Source organism: Euphorbia lathyris, chromosome 4 (assembly GCF_963576675.1).
Source record: "Euphorbia lathyris chromosome 4, ddEupLath1.1, whole genome shotgun sequence".
NCBI lineage: Eukaryota > Viridiplantae > Streptophyta > Magnoliopsida > Malpighiales > Euphorbiaceae > Euphorbia > Euphorbia lathyris.
The window spans coordinates 20,435,428-20,458,970 of NC_088913.1; the positions used below are offsets into that span (position 1 = coordinate 20,435,428).

The following is a 23,543-nucleotide window of genomic DNA, read 5'->3' on the forward strand; positions in this document are numbered from 1 at the left end:
AATGTATAATTAGATCCAAAGAATAGGGGAGGCCGACTAATTGATAATCCCTCAGGGAGTATCTCTGTTGTTTGGTTCCCTGGAAGGAAACGAGTGCTGTTTTTAGCCATTTATCGGGATCAGCTCAAGATTGTTAGATGTTTGAGTAGTGAGCTTTTAGCTCTGATACCACTTGTTGGTCCCTAGTAATTAGTTCCAAAGGGGGGGGGATAGGAACTAATGTAACTTTTTCGCTTTTAATTATGCTGACTTAATGTTATTTTAAGAGTTTGTTAACTCAGCGTGTTGGTCAGCACGGCCGATTGATTAGTCAGACAATTTTAGTTCTATGCTGACTAAGACTGTTTGACTTGAGAGTTGGGAATTGACACTTGAGAGGTCAGCTTCCAACTCGGCACTCAGATTTACTCAGTTTCAGTTTTAACAATTTTTATATGCTGAGTAAATATCACAAGCAACACATGCACATATATATATATATATATATATATATATATATATATATATATATATTGAGAGAAAGAGTTTAGAAATTACCCAACACGACTTATCATGGTTCGGCCTCTCTGCCTACGTCCAGTCCCCAGTTCCTCTTGGGATTTTCAATCTAATACTGAGCTTTTTCAAGGTAGAGCACAAACCCTTTACAAGGTAGTGAGTATGCAAGAGTACGTCCTCTATTCGTCTACTCAGCTCCTACTAAGTACTACAACCCAGCACTTAGATTTTTCTACCACTGAATGCTTACAACCAAGCACTCAGCATACACTCTCAATATTACAATTGATAAACACTTGTTCTCTTTTCAGTAAAGAACACTTTAGAAGATTACACAGAATCACTCTAGCATTTACACAAAGAATAGAAGATTTGGTGTAAGATCTTTGTATTTGAGTGCTTTGAAGATTTCTCTCTTGGATTTTTCTTCTTTGTAATTCGGCAAATGTCCAAGTGAAATCCTTGTCCATTTTATAGATGAATTCTGGAGATTAGACCGTTTGAATTTGGTGTGTCCGTTGATTCCAAAACGGCTCTTTTAGTAGACAGCTTCTGGTCAGCTTCAGTTTTGCAGGCCAATCCTGTCATCTATTTTCTTCAGGTGTCAGGCCTTGTCTTCTTCCTACAGACTTGTCTTTTTGTGGCAGTTGTCTTTTACCAATAATCCATTGACCCATGTTTCTTGGAATTAGTCTTCTGTGTATTTTCGAGGCTTCAATTATTGGTGCAGAAGATTGGCAGACTTTTTCCTTTAGTGAACGGATCCTTCATGCTGTCCTGACTGTCACTCAGCTTCATTCGTTATCTTCGAATGTTCAACTTCCATGCTGAGTTCCTTCTTAGTCAGCTCCGTTCTGTTTATACAGTTCTGAAGGAGTCTTCTAATTTAGTCAGCTTCGTTCTGGGAACTTTGAAGGAGACTTCTGAGACTGAGTTCTACTCCACTCAGCTTCTATTCTTTCATGTTGAGTTCCGTTTCACTCAGCTTGGCTTATGCTGACTTTTGTCCTGTCTAACTTTATATATATATTTTTGCACTCAATATTGAACAAACACATTAGTACAATTAAATCAAAGCCTTTAAATTTAATTGCCTCTTAATCATGGATGATTTTGTCAAATCAAAATCTTGTGGAAAGGTGTTTCAACAGTCAAGACAGAGGAAATTACTCCGTGTCGCGATCGAGAATCCTCCATTCTCGGTCGCGACATGCGTCGCCAGCTTCTCCTCCTTACCATTTGGAAGGCTAAATATTTGCTCCCCCATTCTCGGCCGAGAATTTACATTCTCGGTAAGAGCAGAAATTCTGGAAAGGATATACGTACACGTTCGTTCACAAAGAAACGTGTTCGTTTGATTGGATAAGATCGCCTCTTCGTAGCAGACACGTCCCTTAAACCCGACTCTTCAACATCTATAAATAAAGAGTTGATTTCAGAGTTGGATATATAGGAAATTGAAGAAAAGATTAGTATAGAATTAATGCAGAAATTCTGAGTCAAGCGATTCAGAGTTAGAAGTTCAATTCTATAAAGAGCAATATGATGTACACACATTGTTTATCAAATAATTACAAACACAGTAGCATTTAGATTTGTTCATATTAGTTTACATTTTGGTAGTCGATAGACCAATCGCTATTCCGAAGATTCAACGAGAAGATTTAGTAGAGGATCCGCCCCTGAGCCTGACAAACTCTAACGAAACCCAAGGAAAGGATTGACAACCCGTTCACTTGCAAGTCGTCGAAAGTTTCCATGCTTCTTATTTTCTGTAAACTCGTATCAAATTCACATTTCATCTAATAAAGTTCATTCTATTCGATAGATTTTTATGTAGCACTTTGGTAAATGATCCAAAGTGAGTTCTGGTGTTTTCATTAAAACCTAGTTGAATTCAAAATCTTTACAAGGAAACTTTGTTGAACACTTAGATGAATTAATATCTCGGAAGAGTATTAATTTGGTTAAGGAAGCAATCGAACCCGATAGGGGATTGTTGCGTTCAAAGCCTTTTAATTAGAGGAATTTACGTTATTTCATTTTCATAATTTATACAAAGTTTAAAGTTGTTTTCTTTGCTTAATGCAAACGAATACATTTGTTTACTTTTCTAAAGAACTAAACGTTTCTGTTTTGCAAATTCACCCTTAAATCAGAAGAGGTTTCTAACATTCGTTATATTCTAATCTAATTCTTGTTCTAGCAATTTCAAAGCCAAATCCAATTAAACGATTTTACACATTATAAATCTTAAAAGTAAATCTAACCGATTCAAAATAAGTTTTCGTTAAAAAGCGATCCCTGTGGGTTCGATATCTTTTATTACTACAAGCGTATACCGTGCACTTGCGGAAATCGCTCAATAAATATAAACCTCTTCATTTATAACTCCATTAAGAAATGCACTTTTGACATCCATTTGGAACAATTTAAAATTCATAAAGCTAGCATATGCACACAATATTCTTATTGCTTCTAATCTAGCTACGGGTGCAAAGGTCTCACCATAGTCAATACCTTCCTGCTGACTGTAACCTTGGGCTACAAGTCTGGCTTTGTTCCTGACTACGTTTCCTTGTTCATCTAGCTTATTACGGAATACCCATTTTATTCCTATGGTCTTTTAATTCTTTGGTTTCGGCACTAAATCCCATATATCATTTCTCTTGAATTGATCGAGCTCCTCTTGCATCGCATTAATCCAGAATTCATCGTTCTCAGCTTCTGAGAAGTTTCTTGGTTCGAGGACTGACACGAAGGCTACGTTGCTGAGATATCTCCTGAGTTGATTTCTGGTCATCAGGGTGTTCTCAGCGGCATCAAGAATGCTACTTTCAGAGTGTCCTCTTGGAACCTTGATCTCCTTTGGTAGTGTGGTGTCTTCAGGGATATGTGTTTCAACATTTTCTGCAAGATTATATTGGTCAGCAAAGATAATTTCAGGTTCGTTCTTACCTTTGGCCAGCCCTTGAGGTTGTGACTCAGTGGCTCCATTTTGGTCAGCGGAAGCTGAGCATGTGTCATCTTCGGTAGGCTGACTTGTTTTTCCTGCAGGGTCAGTTTCATCGAACTCAACATGTACAGACTCTTCTAAGACCCGAGTTCGTTTATTAAACACCCTATATGCTTTGCTGTTTGTTGAGTACCCTAGAAAGATAGCTTCATCAGCTTTTGAATCAAACTTGGCAAGGTTTTCTTTAGTATTTAGGATAAAACATTTGCAACCAAAGGCACGAAAATATCCAATATTGGGTTTTCGTCCTTTCCAAAGTTCATAAGAGGTTTTCTTAAGTATAGGTCTAACTAAAGCCCTATTGAGTATATAGCAAGCTGTGTTGACAGCTTCACCCCAGAAATGCTTTGGAAGCCTATTCTCACTCAGCATTGTCCTAGCTATTTCAACTAAGGTTCTGTTCTTCCTTTCAACTACCCCATTTTGTTGAGGAGTTCTAGGAGCAGAAAAATTGTGGTCAATGCCGCTGACTTCACAGAATTCATCAAACTGTTGATTTTTTTAATTCTCCGCCATTATCACTTCGGATGTGAGCTAATTTTAGGTCTTTATCATTTTCAAGTTTTCTAACCAATGTTGAGAACATCTCAAACGCTTCATCTTTGCTACTCAGCAGGATGATCCAAGTGTACCGAGAAAAGTCATCTACAATGACCAAGGAAAATCTCTTACCACCCAAGCTCAGCGGCTGGACTGGTCCGAAAAGATCCAAGTGTAGTAACTCTAATGGATGCTTGGTTGAGACTATATTTTTACTTTGAAAAGATTTTTTAGTTTGTTTTCCTTGCTGACAAGCATTGCATAATTGATCCTTCTCAAATCTGAGTTTGGGCAAACCCTCAACTAATTGCTTTCTTGCTAGTTTGGCTAGGAGGTCCATGCTTACATGACCAAGTCTCCTATGCCATAGCCAGGAATTATCTTCCTTTGACACTAAGCATATATTCTTTGAAAACTTCTTTTTTAGGTTTAGCATGAAAACGTTGTCAACACGAGGGGCAGTTAAAATCAACTCATTTGTTTTTCCCTCGAGTATTTTACACTCAGTGGCGTCAAATACAACCTTTCTACTGCTGTCACACAGCTGAGCTACGCTCAATAGGTTATATTTAAGACCCCTGACTAGGGAGACTGACTCAATAGTAGGATTACCACCAATGGTACCTGACCCTACTATCTTACCCTTTTTGTTTTCTCCAAAACTTACATTTCCTCCTCGTTTATGCACAAGTGTGATGAACTGAGTTTCATCACCAGTCATATGCCTTGAGCATGCGCTGTCAATGTACCATAGCTTTGACTTCTCAGCACACCTCAAGCTCACCTGCAATTGAACTAGTTATCTTTAGGTACCCAAGTCTTTTTGGGTCCTCATTTGTCAGAGTCAGCAAATGATACATCATATTTAATTTTGTGACGACATACATTTATAGTGTGGCCATCTTTCCCACAATAGTCACAGTAAACTACCCTTTGGGGGTATTTCCATTTTTGGTCAGCACGATGGTGCTGAGCATGCCAGCATACCTTTGAGGTATGTCCTTTCTTTCTGCAAAAGTCACATTGGACATTCTGCTGAGTATTCCACCTTCGCTGACTAGTACCTGAGTACTCAGCTTTTGGATGGAACCTCTTCTTAGCCGATGTATTCAGCTGATTCTGTATTGATGTGATGTCCTTCCTCAGTTTCTTGAATCTTATTGGACTTTAGAGACAAACCTATGCATGATTTTTAGATTCTCATATTGCCTAGTGTTGTCCTGAAGGAGATGTCGAAGGTCACTGAGTTTAACCTCCTTGATCTCATCACATCGCCTGCTGAGTGCTCTTATTTTCTTATTACACTTTTTGATCCGTGTATAGAGATCACTCAGGGCATTAATCATTTCATTTCTGAGCAAGGGTAGAGACATTACCTCAGTTGTATGTTCCTCATGATCAGATTCATTAGAGAGGTCAGCTTGCTCAGAGAGACAGTGTTCAGCAGCTTCGTCAGCCATGAAGCAGATATTTGCTAACTCAGTGGCATCAGCTTCTGACGAGGTTGACTCATCACTATCACTCCATGTGGCCACCATTGCCTTTCTACTTCCCTTTTTGTCTTTCTTCAAGGTAGGACAGCTTGATTTGATGTGCCCAGCTTGATGGCATTCAAAACAAGTAATAGGCTTTGAGCTGTCCTTCTTGTGTCTGCTGTCGCTAAACTCAGCTTTGTATTTATCGTTTCTTTTGAATGGCCTTTTGCTGTACTTGTCATTTTTCTTAAACAGCTTCTTCATCTTCCTGGTAAACATGGCCATCTCCTCATCATCTGATGAGTCAGCTTCGGTTGAGTCAGCTTTCATGACAAGAGATTTTTGTTTCTTGTCCTCAGTTTTTTCTTTAGCCTCAAAATTTTTCATGGAGATCTCATGGGTCAGCAGAGATCCGATGAGCTCATCATACTTGTACGTGGTCAGGTCCTGAGCTTCTTTAACAGCTGTCTTCTTTGCTTGCCAGCTTTTAGGGAGACTTCTCAGAATCTTCTTCACTTGTTCTTTTTAGTGAAGTTCTTGCCAAGTCTTTTAAGCTCATTGATTATGTTGGTGAATCTTGCATTCATCTCAGAGATGTCCTCATTATCATTCATCTCGAACAGCTCGTATAGTCATATATGTTGATTCACTTTGGAATCCTTGACCTTACTGGTTCCTTCATAGGTAACCTCCAGCTTCTTCTAGATTTCTAGTGCTGACTCGCTACCTGAAATCTTATTGTATTCTGCAGCATCTAACGCACAGTGAAGCATATTGATAGCCGAAGCATTATTTTGTAATTTTTTAAGGTCATCTTCTGATCACTTAGCCTCGCTTTTGACAGTTTTCACACCGTCAATGGTTTCATAGGGAACAAACGGGCCTTGGACTATAGCTAGCCATGCACTCATGATTGTTGTCTGAATGAAGTTTTTCATCCTGTTCTTCCAAAATGTATAATTAGATCCAAAGAACAGAGGAGGCCGACTAATAGATAATCCCTCAGGGAGTATCTAGGTTGTTTGATTTCCTAGAAGGAAATGAGTGTTGTTCTCAGCCATTACAGGGATCAGCTCAAGATAGTTTTATCTTGAATAGTGAGCTACTGAGCTCTGATACCACTTGTTGGTCCCGCGTAACGTAATAGGATGAGTTCCAAGGGGGGGTTAGGAACTAATATAACGTTTTCGCTTAATAATGCTGACTTAATTAGATGTTTGATAGTTTAACTCAGTTTTAGGTCAGCAAGGCTGAGTGTGATGTGAGACAGCTTTAATCAGATGCCGACTAGAGCTGTTTCAGTTGTGAGTTGGGAAATAACACTTAAGTCAGTTTCCAACTCAGCACTCAGATTACTTAGCTTCAGCTTTTACAGATTATTTACTGAGTAGTTTAAAGCAAGCAACACATACATATATATCAAGAGAAATGGTTAGAGATTACTCAACAGACTTATCCTGGTTCGGCCTCACCGCCTACGTTAAGTCCCCGGAATCCTTCCGAGCTTTTTCAATCCTCTATTGAGCTCTTTAAAGGTAGAGCACAAACCTTTTACAATAGCAACTGAGTATGCAAGAGTACCATCCTCTATTCATCTACTCAATCCTATCTACCACTGAATACTATAACCGAGTATTCAGATTTTCTCTACCACTGAGTACTATAACCGAGTACTCAGCTTCACTCTTCTAACCTTTTACAGATGATACAAGAAATTGTTCTCATTTAAACAAAGAACACTTTAGATGAATACAATTCACTCTAGACTTTTACACAATGAATGGAGTTTGGTGTAAGAGCTTGCTTTTTCTTTTTAGACAGCTTCTATTTTGGATTATCACTTAGTGATTATTTTGCTTGTTTGTATGTATATCTCTTATTTGATCCAAGTGATGCTTTGGCCTATTTATAGCAATCTTGTGGCTTCAATGATTTGAAATCTGACATAGCCGTTATGGAGAAAACGGTCTTCTTCGTCATCACGTGGTCAGCTTCCAGAACCGCAGGCCAATCCTGTCTTCTGATTTGCGCAGGAGCCAGGCTTGCCAGATTCGTCTTCTTGCGTCAGGTTCGTCTTCTAGCGCCAGATTTGTCTTCTTGCTAAAAGTCAGATGGTCCATGCGTCTCGAAAAGGTCCTTAAAACGGATTTTCAAGACTTCTGATTTGTGTCAGACCTTGTCTTCCAAGTTGACGGATCATTGACACTGACTTGATTATTACTCAGCTAGACTTAGCGGCGACTTGATTATTACTCAGCTTGACTTAGCGGCTTCGCCTTCAAGCTTTTCTGAAGAAGACATTTCTTCTGCTACGCTGAGTTGTATTTCACTCAGCTTCTGCTGTGTGACTTGCTTATGCTGACTTTGTTCTATCTTTCTTTTATAGTCTCTCAGTTCCTATTCTCGTTAGTTAACTTACTCAACATTGAACAAACACATTAGTACAATTAAATCAAAGCACTTAAATTTAATTGTTTAATCATTGGGTTTACCTTAAATAATTTTGTCAAATCAAAATCATGTGGAAAGGTGTTTCAACAGAAGTCACATCAACAAAGAGGAAAACAAACCTTACTCGTTGTTAAATCAGAAAGAAAGAAACCAGTGAACCACGACTAAACTTATTAATCAAAAGAGAACGACAGAGAAACTTACTAATTGGAAAGAAACCGACGACGAAGGTGGAGAAATGGACAGAGATCGATGGCGGTAGACAAACTAGAGTCTAGATTGAAACAACCGCAGAGATCGACGACATTGTATGTATTTCTTTTCTCTTATCCTTTCTAGGTTTTGTTCGAAATAGTGGTAAATACTATACCTTTAGTTTAGTTTAGATTAGGAAGAATATTCATTTAGTTTTTAGCTAATATTTTATTTGAAAATAAGTCTATTTAATTTAAGTTAAATATTTTAGATTATAATATTTAAAGTATAAATTTAATTATAATGAGTAATTGAGGGTCCGTCGGAGCTTAACGGGGCCTAGGCCTATTACTTTTTGGATAGATAATGGGTCAAATAATACTTTTTTTTTATATAATTATGGATAGATTTTAAGCACCAGAATTAGGGGTGCACTCGAGCCGAACCGAGATCGAACAGGGTCTGGCTCGGCTCGAGCTCGAAGCTCGCCGAGCCTGAAATTTTGAAGCTCGGCTCGAGCTCAATATAGGTTCGGCTTGAGCTCGAAGCTCGTCGAGCGGCTCGTTTTGATTTTTTTTTTAAAACAGTTTTGAATATATTTAATTATACTTGATTAATATTTTATTATCTAAAAGCAGTCTTCTAATTAAGGAATACCAAATTTAAATTCTAAAAAACAAATATAACATTTAAATGTCTTTTTTTTTTATCCTAATACAAATTGAATGTCTTTATATTTTTTTCTGGATCAATTAAGATAACTATTTTTTTATTATTATTTGTTACATTATAAATTAAATATTAATATTATATATATATATATATATACTACTTAAAAAACCAATCAAGTCCATTCACGAGTTTTCGAGCCGAACCTAAGGAAGTTCGGCTTGGTTCATGAATGTCTCGAGCCGATCCCGAACTCAAACCAAGCTTTATCGAGTCGAGCTTTGACCGAACCGAACTCGGACAGTTTGCGAACCACCCTAGCTCATTTGCACCCCTAACAAGAACATCACTATTAAATATGACGACATAAAGTACTATTTGACTCATCACCTATCCAAAATTTATATATTTAATCTCTGACCTATTATTAGGTCATTTTAGCCCCTTCTATCCAATTAATTAAAATCTCACTCTTATTTATTTGATGGTGAGTTAATGACTTGAATTATGTTATCTACGTGATATTAATCACCAATCAGGAAATAAAAACGTGGCAAATAACTTAAAAATAATTGCTAAATGGATTAACTATTTAAAATAGTAAAATCCAATGTGTTTATATAGATTACATGAGACTCAGATCAAACTATTTAAATTAGTGTAAGCATTTTATATAGAATGTATTAGTGTCATGATAGAACCCAAATCGATTTAAAGTCTCTATTTTTAGGAATATCTGATTTCGGGGATTTATGTTTTTAACTTCGGTTTCTGTGTTATAAAAAGAAGAAAACCTCAAACTACAATTCAAAAACTATAAGTTATGGTCTCACATTTTTTTTTTTATAAATCGGTATTTATGGTGGACAGATTGTTTTTTTTTTTATAAATTTGGTCAATGACGATTTCAAAATGAAAACTTTCAAGAATTAAATGATAATTTTTTTTGGTAAAATAAAAAGCAACAAACAAACATAACAAGACTAGCTAGACAGCAACCTGAAAAAACAGGCTCCCACGTTATCCTCCAGGAGCAAGATAGACACTGACTCCGGAGGTTTTGAGAGAGTTGAAACACCTAGAGCCGCAATATGACCATCTGAAGCCAAACAATCAGCAACTCGATTCTTCTCACAAAACACATGGGAAAACTCGATCTGATCGAACTCCTGCTGAATCCTTAATCAGATTGTGCGAAAAACCTCGAGAACCTTGATTATCGGTAATCATCCGAATAGCCTCAAGATTGTTTGACTCCACTTACAAACATTTTATACTAAGCTCAGAAGCCCTCCTCATCCATGTTAGAATTCCCCAAAGCTCAGCCACAAACTAGGAACCGAACCCCAGGTTCTGCAAACCCCGAAATTCAATTCCCCACATCATCCCTGATAACTCCTCCCGCCGCGATATTGCTCGATAACCCACGAGAGCCATCGGAATTAAGTTTAAACCACCTCATCCTAGGTCTCGACCAGCCAAGTCACACAACCTCCTTAGCTTTGAGGACATTTAGATGTTTTTTTTACGAGAGAAAGTTAATATTTAGAGAGAAAAAACTCAAAAAAAAATTATCTGTTCATAGTAAATATGATACTAAATAACTTTAATTCTTGAAATTTTTTATTTTGATATCATTATCGGCTAAATTTAGAAAAAATAGAAATTTTGCAAACAATAAATACAGATCTGGAAAAAAAAAGTAAAATTATAAGGCATTTATTTGAAATTAACCCAAAACTATAAGCAGAATTACATTAGGAAATTAACAGTCTAAAATAAAAAATACTATGTCCAAGTTCTCAAATTTGAGGTAGAAAATTGATTAAGAAACAGAATTGAAAGGTTTGAAGGTTTTAAGGTCCATAACAATGGCTCTAATGCAAGCAGCAGCAGCAAGAAGAGAGACAAGCAAGCAAGCTAAACTCAGAATCCTCAACCATAACCAAGTGAAGCTAAAACGACCAATTTTAGCCTGAGATATATACATCTCTAATGGGAAATAGATTGTCAATGGCCAAAACGACACCGCGCCGAGCAGACCTAAAACACTGTTGAAGAATGGGAACATCATAGCAGTAACAGTTGTTATAATCACATACCCAGTTCTCCATATTAACTTGAAGAAATTTATATGGAAAAATCCTATAGAATGTCCCTTTGTTATGAATTTGTTGTATGGCCATCTTTTGCTGCACTTGTCTTCTACTAGCTTGAATATTGGTTGACAAAATACCTACACATGATTCAAACAAAAAAAAAAAAATTAGAGCTCCATACACAGCTTTGAATTGCGTTTTTCGGTAACCAGTGGATACTGAAAACCCCACGACTCCTTAGATAAGGTGTAAAAGTACCCTTAATGTTTACAACGTGGAGGAATTTTACTCCTAATGTATAAAATGGTGCAATTTTGATAAGATGAGTCAATTTGAGAAATCATTTACCAAACTGTCTTATCGGTCATGAATCTTGTCATGTATATTTTCTATGTTCGACATTCTTCACTAATTAGTAACAGATCACAAACATATGATTGGACATGAAAAAAAAAATATACTGTATTTTATACGAGTTGGAAAAAAAGAATTCAAATATGTCATCGAATTTAAAAATATTAATCTCCAATTCTATTATTAGATCATAAAAACTATGAAATCTTTTTTTTTTAAGAAACAATGGTTATGCAATTGATGCAAATAAGGAACAAAATATTTATGCTTTATAATTGACACAACTTGCCAATATTAGAGGTAAAATTGTTCTCAATTAGATATCAACATTAGGGGTCAAATTGCACCATTTTAAATGTTAAGGGTAAAATTGCTCATTGCTGTAAACGTTAGGAGTATTGGCAAGACTTGACAATTAGGAGATGATTATCCAAATAGGAGTTGAGGTTTTCGTTTATGATTAAGAGATGATTATGATCTTTCGTTTTACTAAAAACAAAGACTTGACAATTAAAATGAGCGTTGACGACCTCAAATTTGAAAAATTCAAAAACTTTATGACATTCTAAGCGACTTTAATTCTTGAACTTTTTAATTTTGAAGTTGTTTGGTAATGAGAGAGAAAGTGAATATGATTTTGGAAAATAAAAAATTTGCTCTCGTAGTAAATTAGTACCAAACAACTTTAATTCTTGAAATTTTCTATTTTGAGGTTGTTAATGGTCATTTTTATTGTGTCAAATTAAACAATCATTGTTTTTAGCAAAACGAAAAATCTTAATGAACGCCTTTTTTAGGACTCTACCCTCTTTTATCACATTAAACTCCTATTTGACAAATTAGTTAACTGTGAACATCTAATTCATTTAAGTATATTTTTTTGAAAAGGGAAAACGATGAAGAAGACCTGATAAGCTCCGATGAGATGAACGATGATACAAACATTAGCGAAGTCAACAAGCCAATAAGGTTCATAAAAACCAAAGCCAGTGAGCAAATTTCCAGGAGCCTTATCTCCAAAAGCTGCATAGCCAAGTGTACCACATAGTACATAGAATATAGTGGTCACTGAGATTGCAAGTAATGAAGCCTTTTTCATCACTCGGTTCTCTGGTGGATCTCCCTTCAATGTGTCCTGATGCATATTCAATATATTTTACTAATTAAAATGACGCAATAATCAATTTAGTATCATAAATCACGAGAGACAGTGAATTCTGAATCTGTCACTGTAATAATCCATATCCAAACAAGAGTATAGAAGAAGAAATGTGAACCTGAATCTCAATAAGGACAATAGAGTAAGCAAAAGCAAAAGCAATGTCTCCAATAGCTTGGAAAGTTGTCCATATTTTCTCTGTTTTATCCACTTCCATTCCGCTTGCTGCACCCACTACGCTCGTTCTTACGTAGCCCTCGCCTTATAGAAAGCCATAGAAAGTAAGAGAAAGTGATTGAAAGTAACTCAAAACAATCGAAAGTGATAGAAATTGATTGAAAGTAATTGAAAGTGATTAAAAGTACAGTAAAATCTTTATAAATTAATAATGTTGGGACCATGAAATTTTATTAATTTATAGAGGTTATTAATTTATCGAGTATAAAATTAGTGATCTAACCCAAGTCGGGACCAAAAGAAATTATTATTTTAAATAAGTTATTAATTTATCGAGTATTAATTTATAAGAGTTTGACTGTACCTGCAATTTTGACAATGCAGAGAGCAAGGCCGATGGTAGAATAAGCAAAAGACATGACGGCAGCTAAGATGGAGAGGCCAGAAAGCTCATGAAAATTAGGAGTTTGGCTAAGAATAACTTCAGTTATTCCAAATATTATCATGAACTTGTTATTTGATTTGTGACATCCTGCTTCATGCCCCCTCTCATGTAAACATTTTGCTCTTGTAATTGCCCTAAATAAAAACAAAATAAAAATAAATTAAGTAATGCAAGTCAAAGCTATTTATCCATATGTTTTGGGGTGTTTGTTTATTCATTTTTTCTAGGTATTTGCATTTTTCATTTAAAAATAGAGAGTTTTAAGAGTTTGATTAGAGACCTCTGTTTATGTTTTATATATGAAAAATAGATTTTTTTATAAAAAGTAGGGAATCCATATTTTTTAGAAAAACAATTTTTTCTAACAATAAAAGTAAAGTAAATTAAATAATGCAGGTCAAAACTATTTATGTAATTGTTAAAATTTAAAAATATATATTATAATATAAATAAATTCATATATAAATTAACATTACATAATGTGAATTTTTTTTAACTTTATCTATATTTTATTAAATAATATAAATGGTATGTGAAAAATAGTATAATAATAATTGAAACAATCTCAAAGCCTGATTCTGCATGATTATTTAGTAGGCTGGGCTTCAACAAACACTTTTAGAAATTGGACCCTTTAGGCCCATCCCAGAGGGCTACAGAGATTTGAATTAATCATTTTTTTATAGAATATTTGAATTAAAATCATAATGAGAAAAAAAAGAGAAGATTGTGAAAGTCTCTAATTTTCTCAATTTTATGTATTGAATTTTTAAGATTTTAATAAAAAATGAATTTTTTATTATTTATTTTATGTTCACCCCCTAATCTCTAACGATTTAGTAATCTAACATGTTTTGAAATTGCACCGTTTGATAAATTCTTAAATATTAGACTTAAAAATGAGCTTTTAGAGATAGATTTTTGAAATTATAATTCATTTTAATTGTCAATAGAAAATAACTTGATGCTTGAGCATATAAAAAGTGCCGGCTCATGATCATTTGAGGCTCTGGACGAGATATAAATTGTAGACTCTTTATATATAAATAAAATTTTAAAACTACATATATTTATATAATTTTAATCTGACAAAAAATATATATTTTTATGATTTTTTGTTTGTTATTTATAGTCTTTTTATTCTTTTTGTTGATTTTGTATTGACTTTAGTCTATACTTATGTGATGTTTTATATCTTACCATTTTTTAACTGGAGTTGTACTTTTTTCATCTAATGGAATTATATAAACATTTTCATTAAAAAATGATGAAATAGTACCTTATAACTTTAGTATTTGTAAAAAAAATATATATATTTATATAAACATAAAAATATTATTATCTAAAAACTGCTTTAGCCTTTTTATTTGTAAAATCACTAATTAAAATTTATATTCTATCTCATTTTATTTTTTTATAATTTTTTTATAAATATTAATGGTATATTAAGAAAAAACTATTATATGACTATTGTTTTTGGGTCTTAGGCGGCCGCTTCTATTATCTAAGGGCAGCGCCGGCCACGTTTCTAGATAACTAGCTACATATGGTATTAATGAGTCCTAAATTCCCAAATCAATTAGCACATGTGCATAAAATAAGGAATTAAGTTCATCCTTTTAACATTGCCAAGGGACAACTAACTCCCATCTCCAATTATTACTAGAAAAAAAGAATTATTGATAGTAATGGACTTAAAGCATAACTGGCTATAGGTACCTAACAATTAATTTTGCTTTATTTAGGAAGAATGTCCATTTGCCTACAATTTTTAATTATTGGGTACAAAATAAAAAGAATGCTTCATTTCAAAATATTTAAACCAATTAACTCAATAAAATAAAAAATAAATAAATAAATAAACTTACGCCATGCTAATAGATGCCGTAATAGTATATCCGATAGAAACTCCAACCATGTTTATATACTGAGATAGCCCACACAGCTTGTACTTAATTCCTCCTACATTAAAACCAAATAAATTAATAACTAAGGGAATGTTCGGTTGCTTCTTTTCATGTTCCTTTTTGTCTTTCCATTTCAAAACGGAGAGTTTTAGGTGTTTGGTTAGTGACCTACCGTTTGCCTTTTATATCTGAAAAGCATCATTAGGTGTTTGGTTAGTGTCCTGTTTGCCTTTTACACCCGAAAAACAGTCTTTTACAGAAACGGAGAATCTCTGTTTTTTGGAAAAACAGTTTTTTCCAACAGCAAACAGCAAACCGTAACAGCAACAGTAAACCGTAATAGCAAACAGGAATAGCAACAGTAAACAGTAGATAAAACAAACATGCCCTAAAAATGTTTTATCTCCGGAAAGGATCTGATTCCCGACTTTGGTACGTACCTAAATGAGATTTAACGGCCTGAATGTAAGTGGAGTTTCGGGATCCGACAAGAGGACCATGAAACCTGTAACAATCAGCGAGCAGAAAAGACGCGAACCCGGAAATAACAGCAAATGTAACAAGGCAGACAATTCCAGGAATCCATCCTAATTGAGCAGTCGCCCAAGCCAAAGACAGGACTCCTGAGCCTATAACTGCTGTAATTATGTGTGCACTTGCTGTCCAAATTGTTCCTATTTTAACATTAATTCATCAAACATCAGACAAACAAAAACAAAAACAAAAACAAAATCGAAATTAAGGTAAGAAAACGAACCAGTTCTCTTTGAGCGACCATCATCATCTGTCTCAATCATGTTTTGTTTTGTTTTGGTTGTGTAAGTTTAAGATATGCAATGCAATTCAATTTGTGTCTGCATTATATACAAGACTACAAGATTCACCCAGATACGTTGTCAAATCTATTCTTTAAATGCCAGATTCTCTTTCTTTTTTTTCTTTTTTATAAAGTTTTCTACACATGTTTAATAATTACAAACGGCTGGTTTATAAACAACGTGTCAAAACCAGGGTAATTAGTACAGATAGTCATAAAAGTTTGGATAATGTCCCCAAAATAACACAAAAGTTTAATTTGTCTCAATAAAATCACTTATATTTGTTTTTATCTCAATAAAATCACTTTGAACGTTTTTCATTAATTTTTTGTTGAAATTGCTAACATGACATCTCAACCTTACGTCAGTACCACCTGTTATATAAAAAAAATGTAATTACACATTTTAATTGACATTTTGATATGTCACGTGGATTAGTTTATAATTAAATTTAAATTGACAATCCTTATTTACTTGAATTAATTTGTGGTTAAATTTTTTTTATTATTATGCTACATGATATTGAAACATATGATTAGATGTCACGTAATCAACTCCAGCGAGAAAATGATCAGAAAACGTCTAAATTGACTATATTGGGACAAAAACAAACTTAAGTGATTTTATTATGACAAATTAAACTTGTATGGCATTTTGGAGACATTGTCTAAAGTTTTGTGACCGTCGTCACTAATTACCCGTCAAAATTAAGTTTGTTGATATATATGTTTTTAAAAAAATGCCAAAACATATAAAATAATTACTCTTTTTACTAATGTAGTTACAAACAAAAATAAAATATATGAGCGTAATAACTAAAAATATTTTTTTTAAAATATATGAGCGTAATAACTAAAAATATTTTTTTTATTATTTCATATGTTAGAGGTAAATATACACTAGCATAAAAACGATTAAACATATTTGAATTTCAATATATGAGTGTAATAACCAAAAGTTTTTTTTTTTATTTCCTAGGGTAACCATTACCCAGTACCCACCATATATTTGAATTTCGCCGTTGATTTTACTACTAAACCAATTTATTTTTATTGATAAAGGTTGATTTAGAATTTTTGAATTTAGAATATTTGTTAAATTTATAGATGAATTATTTATGGATGATTTATTAAATTTGTAATATTTTTATTTTATGTATTGATCTATAACGAGTAAGGGTACCCGCGATTTAAATGGGAATGATATGAGATTCATGAAGTATACTCGTTAGGGTAATTGAACGGGTATAAGATTCATGAAGTATACTCGTTAGGATAATGTGACATGTATGGATAATGAAAAAATAAACAGGTAAGGGTTTAAAATGGACACTACCTATGGATATCCTATCGTTACCAATCGTTACCACCTGACACATATTTTCTCTGCACATTTGATTTGCTTTTTTTTTTTTTTTAATTCAAACCAAACTATTCCTCTTTGTAAAAAAATATATTCAGGATATTTTTGTTATTATTTTTTTTAATGTAATTAAGGATAGACTTTTTTTTTTTTTTTTGAGAGCGACAAGAACAAGATGAAAGAAAGAAAATAGCGGAAATATAGTTTTGATTTGACACCACAACAAGTTTAAAGAAAATCATTGAAATTATAGAGATACACGCTCTCCCTTATGTAGAAAAATCACAATTTTACGAGTAACTTGTATCTATAATTTAATTAAGGTTAATTAACTTAGTGGAAAAAAAGTAAATTTTCGATAGATACTTATAATTTATATGGAAGAATGACATATAAAATTTTAAGCTTACGTGTTAAAATATAATTTTTTTAATTATATTTATCATTCTTAAATATGTTTTTCATCTCTTAAACAATAACCATTAGGGATCAAGTGTTTATAGAAAATAAAAGTGATAATATAGTAGTTTAAGAGTAGAGAAATGTGAAGAGATTATCTAAAAAAAAAAAAAAAAAAAAAGGAAAGAAACGTTTCCAGAGACAGAGCTCAAACAACAAATTTAATGAAGAAATGAAAACCATTTAGAGACTAATCAAGAATATTTTTTATATATTTTTTCAACCTAAAAGAAAAAAAAATCATATTTTCTTAATGAAAATAATAATAAATCATTTTGAATGTATAAATTCTTGACACATTCGACTTATTTTTTTTTTTTTAACTCAAATCAGACTATTCCTCTTTCAAAAACAAAATCAGCCTATTTTTAAATGTAATTGAGGATAGTTTTTTTTAGCACGAGAAGAATAGGGATGGTAACGGGTAGGGTATCTCCCTTCATTTTTACCATCCCTATTTTTTTAGCACGAGAAGAATAGGGATGGTAACGGGTAGGGTATCTCCCCTCATTTTTAGTGAATATAATAATACATAATAAAAAAATAGAAATAATACATAATAATTTTAATGATAAAAAAATAAATTAGTGAGAATAATATTTTCTACAATATAATATTTTCCGACAAATAAACCATAATGTACATTCAACTAAAATGGACACACACACGCGTACATATATATATATATATATATATATATATATATATATATATATATATATATATATATAGGTGATATCCAGTGAGACAAGAGGTTTTAGTGTGACAATTATCTTATTGTGTGACATAACAAAACTACGTAGTTTTGATGATAATTAAAAAGGGCAATGTGGTAAATTTGTAAATAAAAGTAAAGAGAGGATAGAGAAAATTATTTTATTTCCTTTCTTTAAAATACATTTTCCCGACCTTTCTAACCTCGTTTTTCAAAAAATTTTATACTATTAGACCCGTCTAAATTAGACGGTCATTTTGAGATCCCTGATGCTCAGGTAAAAAAATTTCCGGTGAACGAAATCCGGGTGGGCATTTTCTGGCGAGAAAAAAAAGTGCCAAGATAATTCTCAAAACATTTCAAAAAATGTAAAACATTATTCTGATAAACTTTAATTCTTGGGTCGAAACTGGATTTCTTACGGTTTAGTCCCAATAAAACTTTTTCCTTAATTTTATCTATTTTACATGCTTCAACAATTTGTTGGGTCAAAACCGTAAGGAATCTCGCTTTGAGCCAAGAATTAAAGTTTCTTAAAATGATGTTTTACATGTTTTGGAATTTTTTGATAATTTTTTGAACACATTTTTTGTCCTACTTACATTGTTCCGACAGTGTACAAAATTGTTCCAAATCAGTGTACCATTTGTTCCAACAGAATAAATCAGCGTACCAATTTTTTCAACAAAATAGTTATATTATTCCAGCATAATACTTATATTGTTCCAACATAATAAATCAGTTTACCAATTGTTCCAAATCAATTTTATTATCTATGTCTTCAGTTCCATTTTTGTTTTTTAGTATTTAATATAGTATGTTCAAATTTATATTAGTTATATTATTTAGAAAATAATTGTAATTCTTATATTCTTCCAACAGAATAAATCTGTGTACCAATTGTTTCAAATCAGTGTACTAATTTTTCCAACAGAATAGTTATATTGTTGTAACAGAATACTTATATTGTTCCAACAGAATTGTTATATTGTTCGAACAAAATATTCTAACACATAGTGCTGAAAGGTATGATCAAAAAGTACCTAGAAAATTATCAAAAAATTCCTAAATATGTAAAATATCATTTTAAAAAACTTTAATTCTTGGCTCAAAATGAGATTACTTACGGTTTTGACCCAATAAATTGTTGAAGCATGTAAAATAGATAAAATTAAGGAAAAGTTTTTATTGAGACTAAACCGTACGAAATCCTGCTTCGATCCAAGAATTAAAGTTTCTCAAAATAATGTTTTACATTTTTTGGAATTATTTGAGAATTTTTTGGGCACTTTCTGTTTTTTCGCCGGAAAACGCCCACCTAATCGCCAGATTCCGTTGATTTGGGACTAAACCGTAAGGAATCTCACTTTGAGTCAAGAATTAAAGTTTCTCAGAATGATGTTTTACATTTTGTGGAATTTTTAAAAAAAATTCTGGGCATTTTTTTCTCACAGAAAAACAGATCGACGGATTATGTTCACCATAATTTTTTTTACCTGAGCTTCTAAGATCTTAAAATGACCATATAATTAAGACGAGTCCAACGGTATAAAAGTTTTTGAAAAACGAGGTTGAGAAAGTCGAGAAAATGCATTTTAAAGAAAAGAAATAAAATAATTTTTTCTTTCATTTTATTTACAAATTTTTCGTCTTTCCCTGGTTAATTACAAAATTGGTCTTTGTCATACAATAAGGCTTGTCACACCAAAATAAATCTGTCGCACTGGTCATATACTAATGTTCCTCCAACCCCCTTAACTTGTCCTAATTGGTCATTTTATCCCTCCAACTAATCGAATGTCCTATTTACCTCATTAACTCCATAAAAATGGTATTTCTCATCACTTAACTTGTCCAAATTGGCCATTTTACCCCTCCCCCAACTTATCGAATATCCTATTTACCCCCCTTAACTCTATAAAAGTGGTATTCCTTACTTCTTATGATCATATTTACTCCTTACCTCTTATGATCATATTTACCCTATTAACTCCGTAAAAGTAATATTTCTTACCCTTTTATAGTGCAAAATTAATAGGACTTATTCAAATGAGTTTGAATTTTTTTAATATCAACTTTTTTTATTTTGTTTTAATTTGATAATTATATTGATCCTTCATGTGTTTAGTACAATAATATTGTATTACAATAATTGGATGATCCAAATTTAACTAGCAAACAAATTGAAAAGAGAATGAATGAATAAAAAATACAAATAACAAGAACATTAGTATAAACAAGTTAAAGACATTATATGTAAGGATAAGGTACCAAAATAGGTCTATGGTTTTTGGGAAAGTATCAATTAAGGTTCCACGTATAAAATAGCACCAATATAGGTTTAACGTTTAAAAAAAGGTATCAATTTAGGCCTCGATAACGGATTGCAAGGGGTGAGAAATACCACTTTTGTGGAGTTAAGGGGTAAATAGGACATTCTATGAGTTTGGATGATGAATGGAAAAGTTGAGGGGGTGAGAAATACCACTTTTATGGAGTTAAGATGATAATAAGACATTCGATGAGTTGGAGGGGTAAAATGACCAATTTGGACAAGTTAAGGGGGCTGGAGGAGCATTAGACCATTAATCTTTTGGGAAAATTACACAAAAATTCATCTTTTAACAACTATTTACAACTATGTCAAGTCATAATTTTGGATTATGTCAAACTAGTAAAAGCAGTACTTTTAATATATTTTAAGGATTAGAATTTATAAATTAGAAGTTCTATGAATTGGAGTCTAAATTTTTTAAATTATGGTGTAAAATCATAATATATAGAGAATAATGGCATATTAAAAATTAACTTTAATGATATGACTTAGTTATAATTTGTACTTAATTATGATATTCATGTATTTGACCCTAATCTTTTTCAAACTTGCCTTCAAAGCCTTATAACGGGTAATCAAAGAAGATATCAATTTATAGGCTCTGGAAGGTGTCATTACAATTAGAATCTATACTTTTTTTCAAAAGTGTTTAATTTTTGCAAATTGTTAAAGAAGCTTCTTCCAGTCTATTTTCCAAAACACACCAAATTTCCAAACAAACAAACAGTACCTAACTTTTTAATACAGTGAATTTGATTAATCGATCTTTCATTATATTTTATAGTTAAACAAAAAAAAAATGACAAACTTTTCAATTCCTCTTAGTTTTCCTGTTTAACAATATCTTTTTCTGCTACTTGTTTTCCATATCATTACTAACATTAGAGCATCTCCAACAGCCTTTTAAATTGGCTTTTAAGTTAAAATTTAAGGAGGAAAAATAAAAAATCAGCTCCAACAGCCTCTTAGTGGCTCCTCAAATCACTAAGAGCCTCCTCATCCTCTCTATTAATAGAGAGCCTCTCTCCACCTCTTAGTGTCTCCTAACTTTATATTTTATTAATAATTTATTATTAATAAGTCTCTCTCCTCACACTATTGGTAATATAACAATAAATAATAATCTTAATAATAAAATAATAAATAAGGAGTGAATATAAAGAGCATTGTTGGAGATGATATATCTTAGTCACTCTTAAAACACTAAGAGTCAATTATTTATATTATTTATAGAGAGTTCATTAAGAGTCTCTTGGAGGTGCTCTAATATCATTACAAATATAAATATGACTATATTAAATTAATTGTATCATCCTTAGAGCATTTCCAATAAGGTGACATGACTCTCTAAATTGTCAAATTTAGCTAGCCATTTAGAGAGTGATCACTCCAACAAGGTGACATGGCTCTCTAAAATAAATAGCTAGTCATTTTCACTAGCTAAATTTGGCTAGTCTCTTTGGCTAGCTATTTCTATTTTTTAATCATTCTTTCTCTTTTCTCTTTCTATCCTTATTCTACTTTTTCTTTTTTTCTTTAAATTTAATCACTTTTAATGATAAAATAATCAAATAGAGAGTCAAATAGCTAGCATGGTTGGAGCAAAACATAAATTTGGCTAGCTAAATTTGACTAAACTAATATTTTATATTATTTTAGAGAGCCAAATAGCTAGTTAGTGTTGGAGATGCTCTTACGTTCTTTCTTCTACATCATTTTCCCTAAGAGTAACTTATTAGTTATAGTCTATGAAGCACCGACTCGGATACGGACACGGGTGCCGGCATTTTTAGAAAATATGAGACACGGATGCGGCGGGACACGGCAAATTCTATTCAGTTAATTATATATATTAGATATAAAAAAAACTTGATAAATCACAAATAAGTTATTCTCTAAGAGAAAGAAGCCCTAAATGTTTATAATCGCGATACAGGTGAGAATTAGATGTAGTTTAATTTTTTTTTTTTTTTTTGTCAAACTTTATAACTGAACCTTACGTTTTAAAAGATTTAAAAAACAACCCTAAACTTTTACATATTTTCACCATTAGCCGAGTCCCCGTCGAGTCCCTACCGAGTCCCATCCGTGTCCCGTGTCACCACCGTGTCCCCATCGAGTCCCCGAGTCCGGCGAGTCCGACACGGCAGGGCGACCCCGGGGAAGAGTCTGTGCTTCATAGTATAGGGAAAATTGCATGTATGTACTTATAAACCAAATTCTCCTTGGTTTTCTCTGTTATTTTCTATTAGAAAAGAATGATAAAACACAATTTCAAATTACTCAGCTTTACATGCATGTACTCTTAGTTCTCTCTTATTTCAACTTTATTTTACCAAGTCCTTAACTTCATCCATTTGTCAATTTTATTTTTATTACTAAAAATGCCTCAATTTTATAGCTGAAACCTATTGAGTACACTCTTTTTTTTCCATTTTATTTGTTTTACAGCCCTATTAAAATTGTATACATACTTTGTTTGTATTAATAATAACATTTTATTGGTTTTATCTAATGTTTCTCTATGATGCACATATAGTTGAATTTGAAAAGTCCAATAGCACAAAACAAACACAAAAAGCTTAAACTTTTATATCCCCTAAGTAAATGTGTTGAATAAAATAAAGGGTAAATTTCAAATAAAACCCCGTGGTTTCACTATTTTCAGATAAAGGACTGTGGTTTACTTTTTGTCAAAACGAGGATTGAGGTTTCACATTTGGATTAATGCTATTAAAACCATCTTTAACGACCTGAAAATGAAATTTTTCAAGAATTAAAGTTGTTCAATGTCATATTTTTTATGGAACTACATTTTCGATTTTCGAAAATCATCTTTTTTAGAACTTTCTCTCTCTAAATGTTAACT

At 32.6% G+C, this 23,543-nt stretch overlaps 1 protein-coding gene across 1 annotated transcript; it reads right to left on the reverse strand.

Moving 5' to 3' along the window:
- Nucleotides 1–10,541: 10,541 nt before the first annotated feature.
- Nucleotides 10,542–15,882, reverse strand: LOC136225531 (amino acid permease 6-like). The gene is made up of 7 exons (XM_066013594.1): nucleotides 15,743–15,882; nucleotides 15,426–15,659; nucleotides 14,947–15,040; nucleotides 12,998–13,212; nucleotides 12,575–12,717; nucleotides 12,205–12,432; nucleotides 10,542–11,080 (listed from the first exon to the last, which is right to left on the reverse strand). The coding sequence occupies exons 1-7, from the start codon at nucleotides 15,780–15,782 to the stop codon at nucleotides 10,670–10,672; spliced, it is 1,365 nt and encodes a 454-aa protein (XP_065869666.1). The 5' UTR covers nucleotides 15,783–15,882; the 3' UTR covers nucleotides 10,542–10,669.
- Nucleotides 15,883–23,543: the final 7,661 nt, after the last annotated feature.

What these genes read in the sequence shown, in the direction of transcription:
- LOC136225531 (XM_066013594.1), bottom strand. Translation starts at nt 15,782, where the DNA reads ATGATTGAGACAGATGATGATGGTCGCTCAAAGAGAACTG. An exon ending in TGGTCGCTCAAAGAGAACTG is followed by an intron (nt 15,660 to 15,742) that starts GTTCGTTTTCTT and finishes ATGTTAAAATAG; the next exon opens with GAACAATTTGGACAGCAAGT. An exon ending in ACGGCATCTATTAGCATGGC is followed by an intron (nt 13,213 to 14,946) that starts GTAAGTTTATTT and finishes GTTTTTATTTAG; the next exon opens with GGCAATTACAAGAGCAAAAT.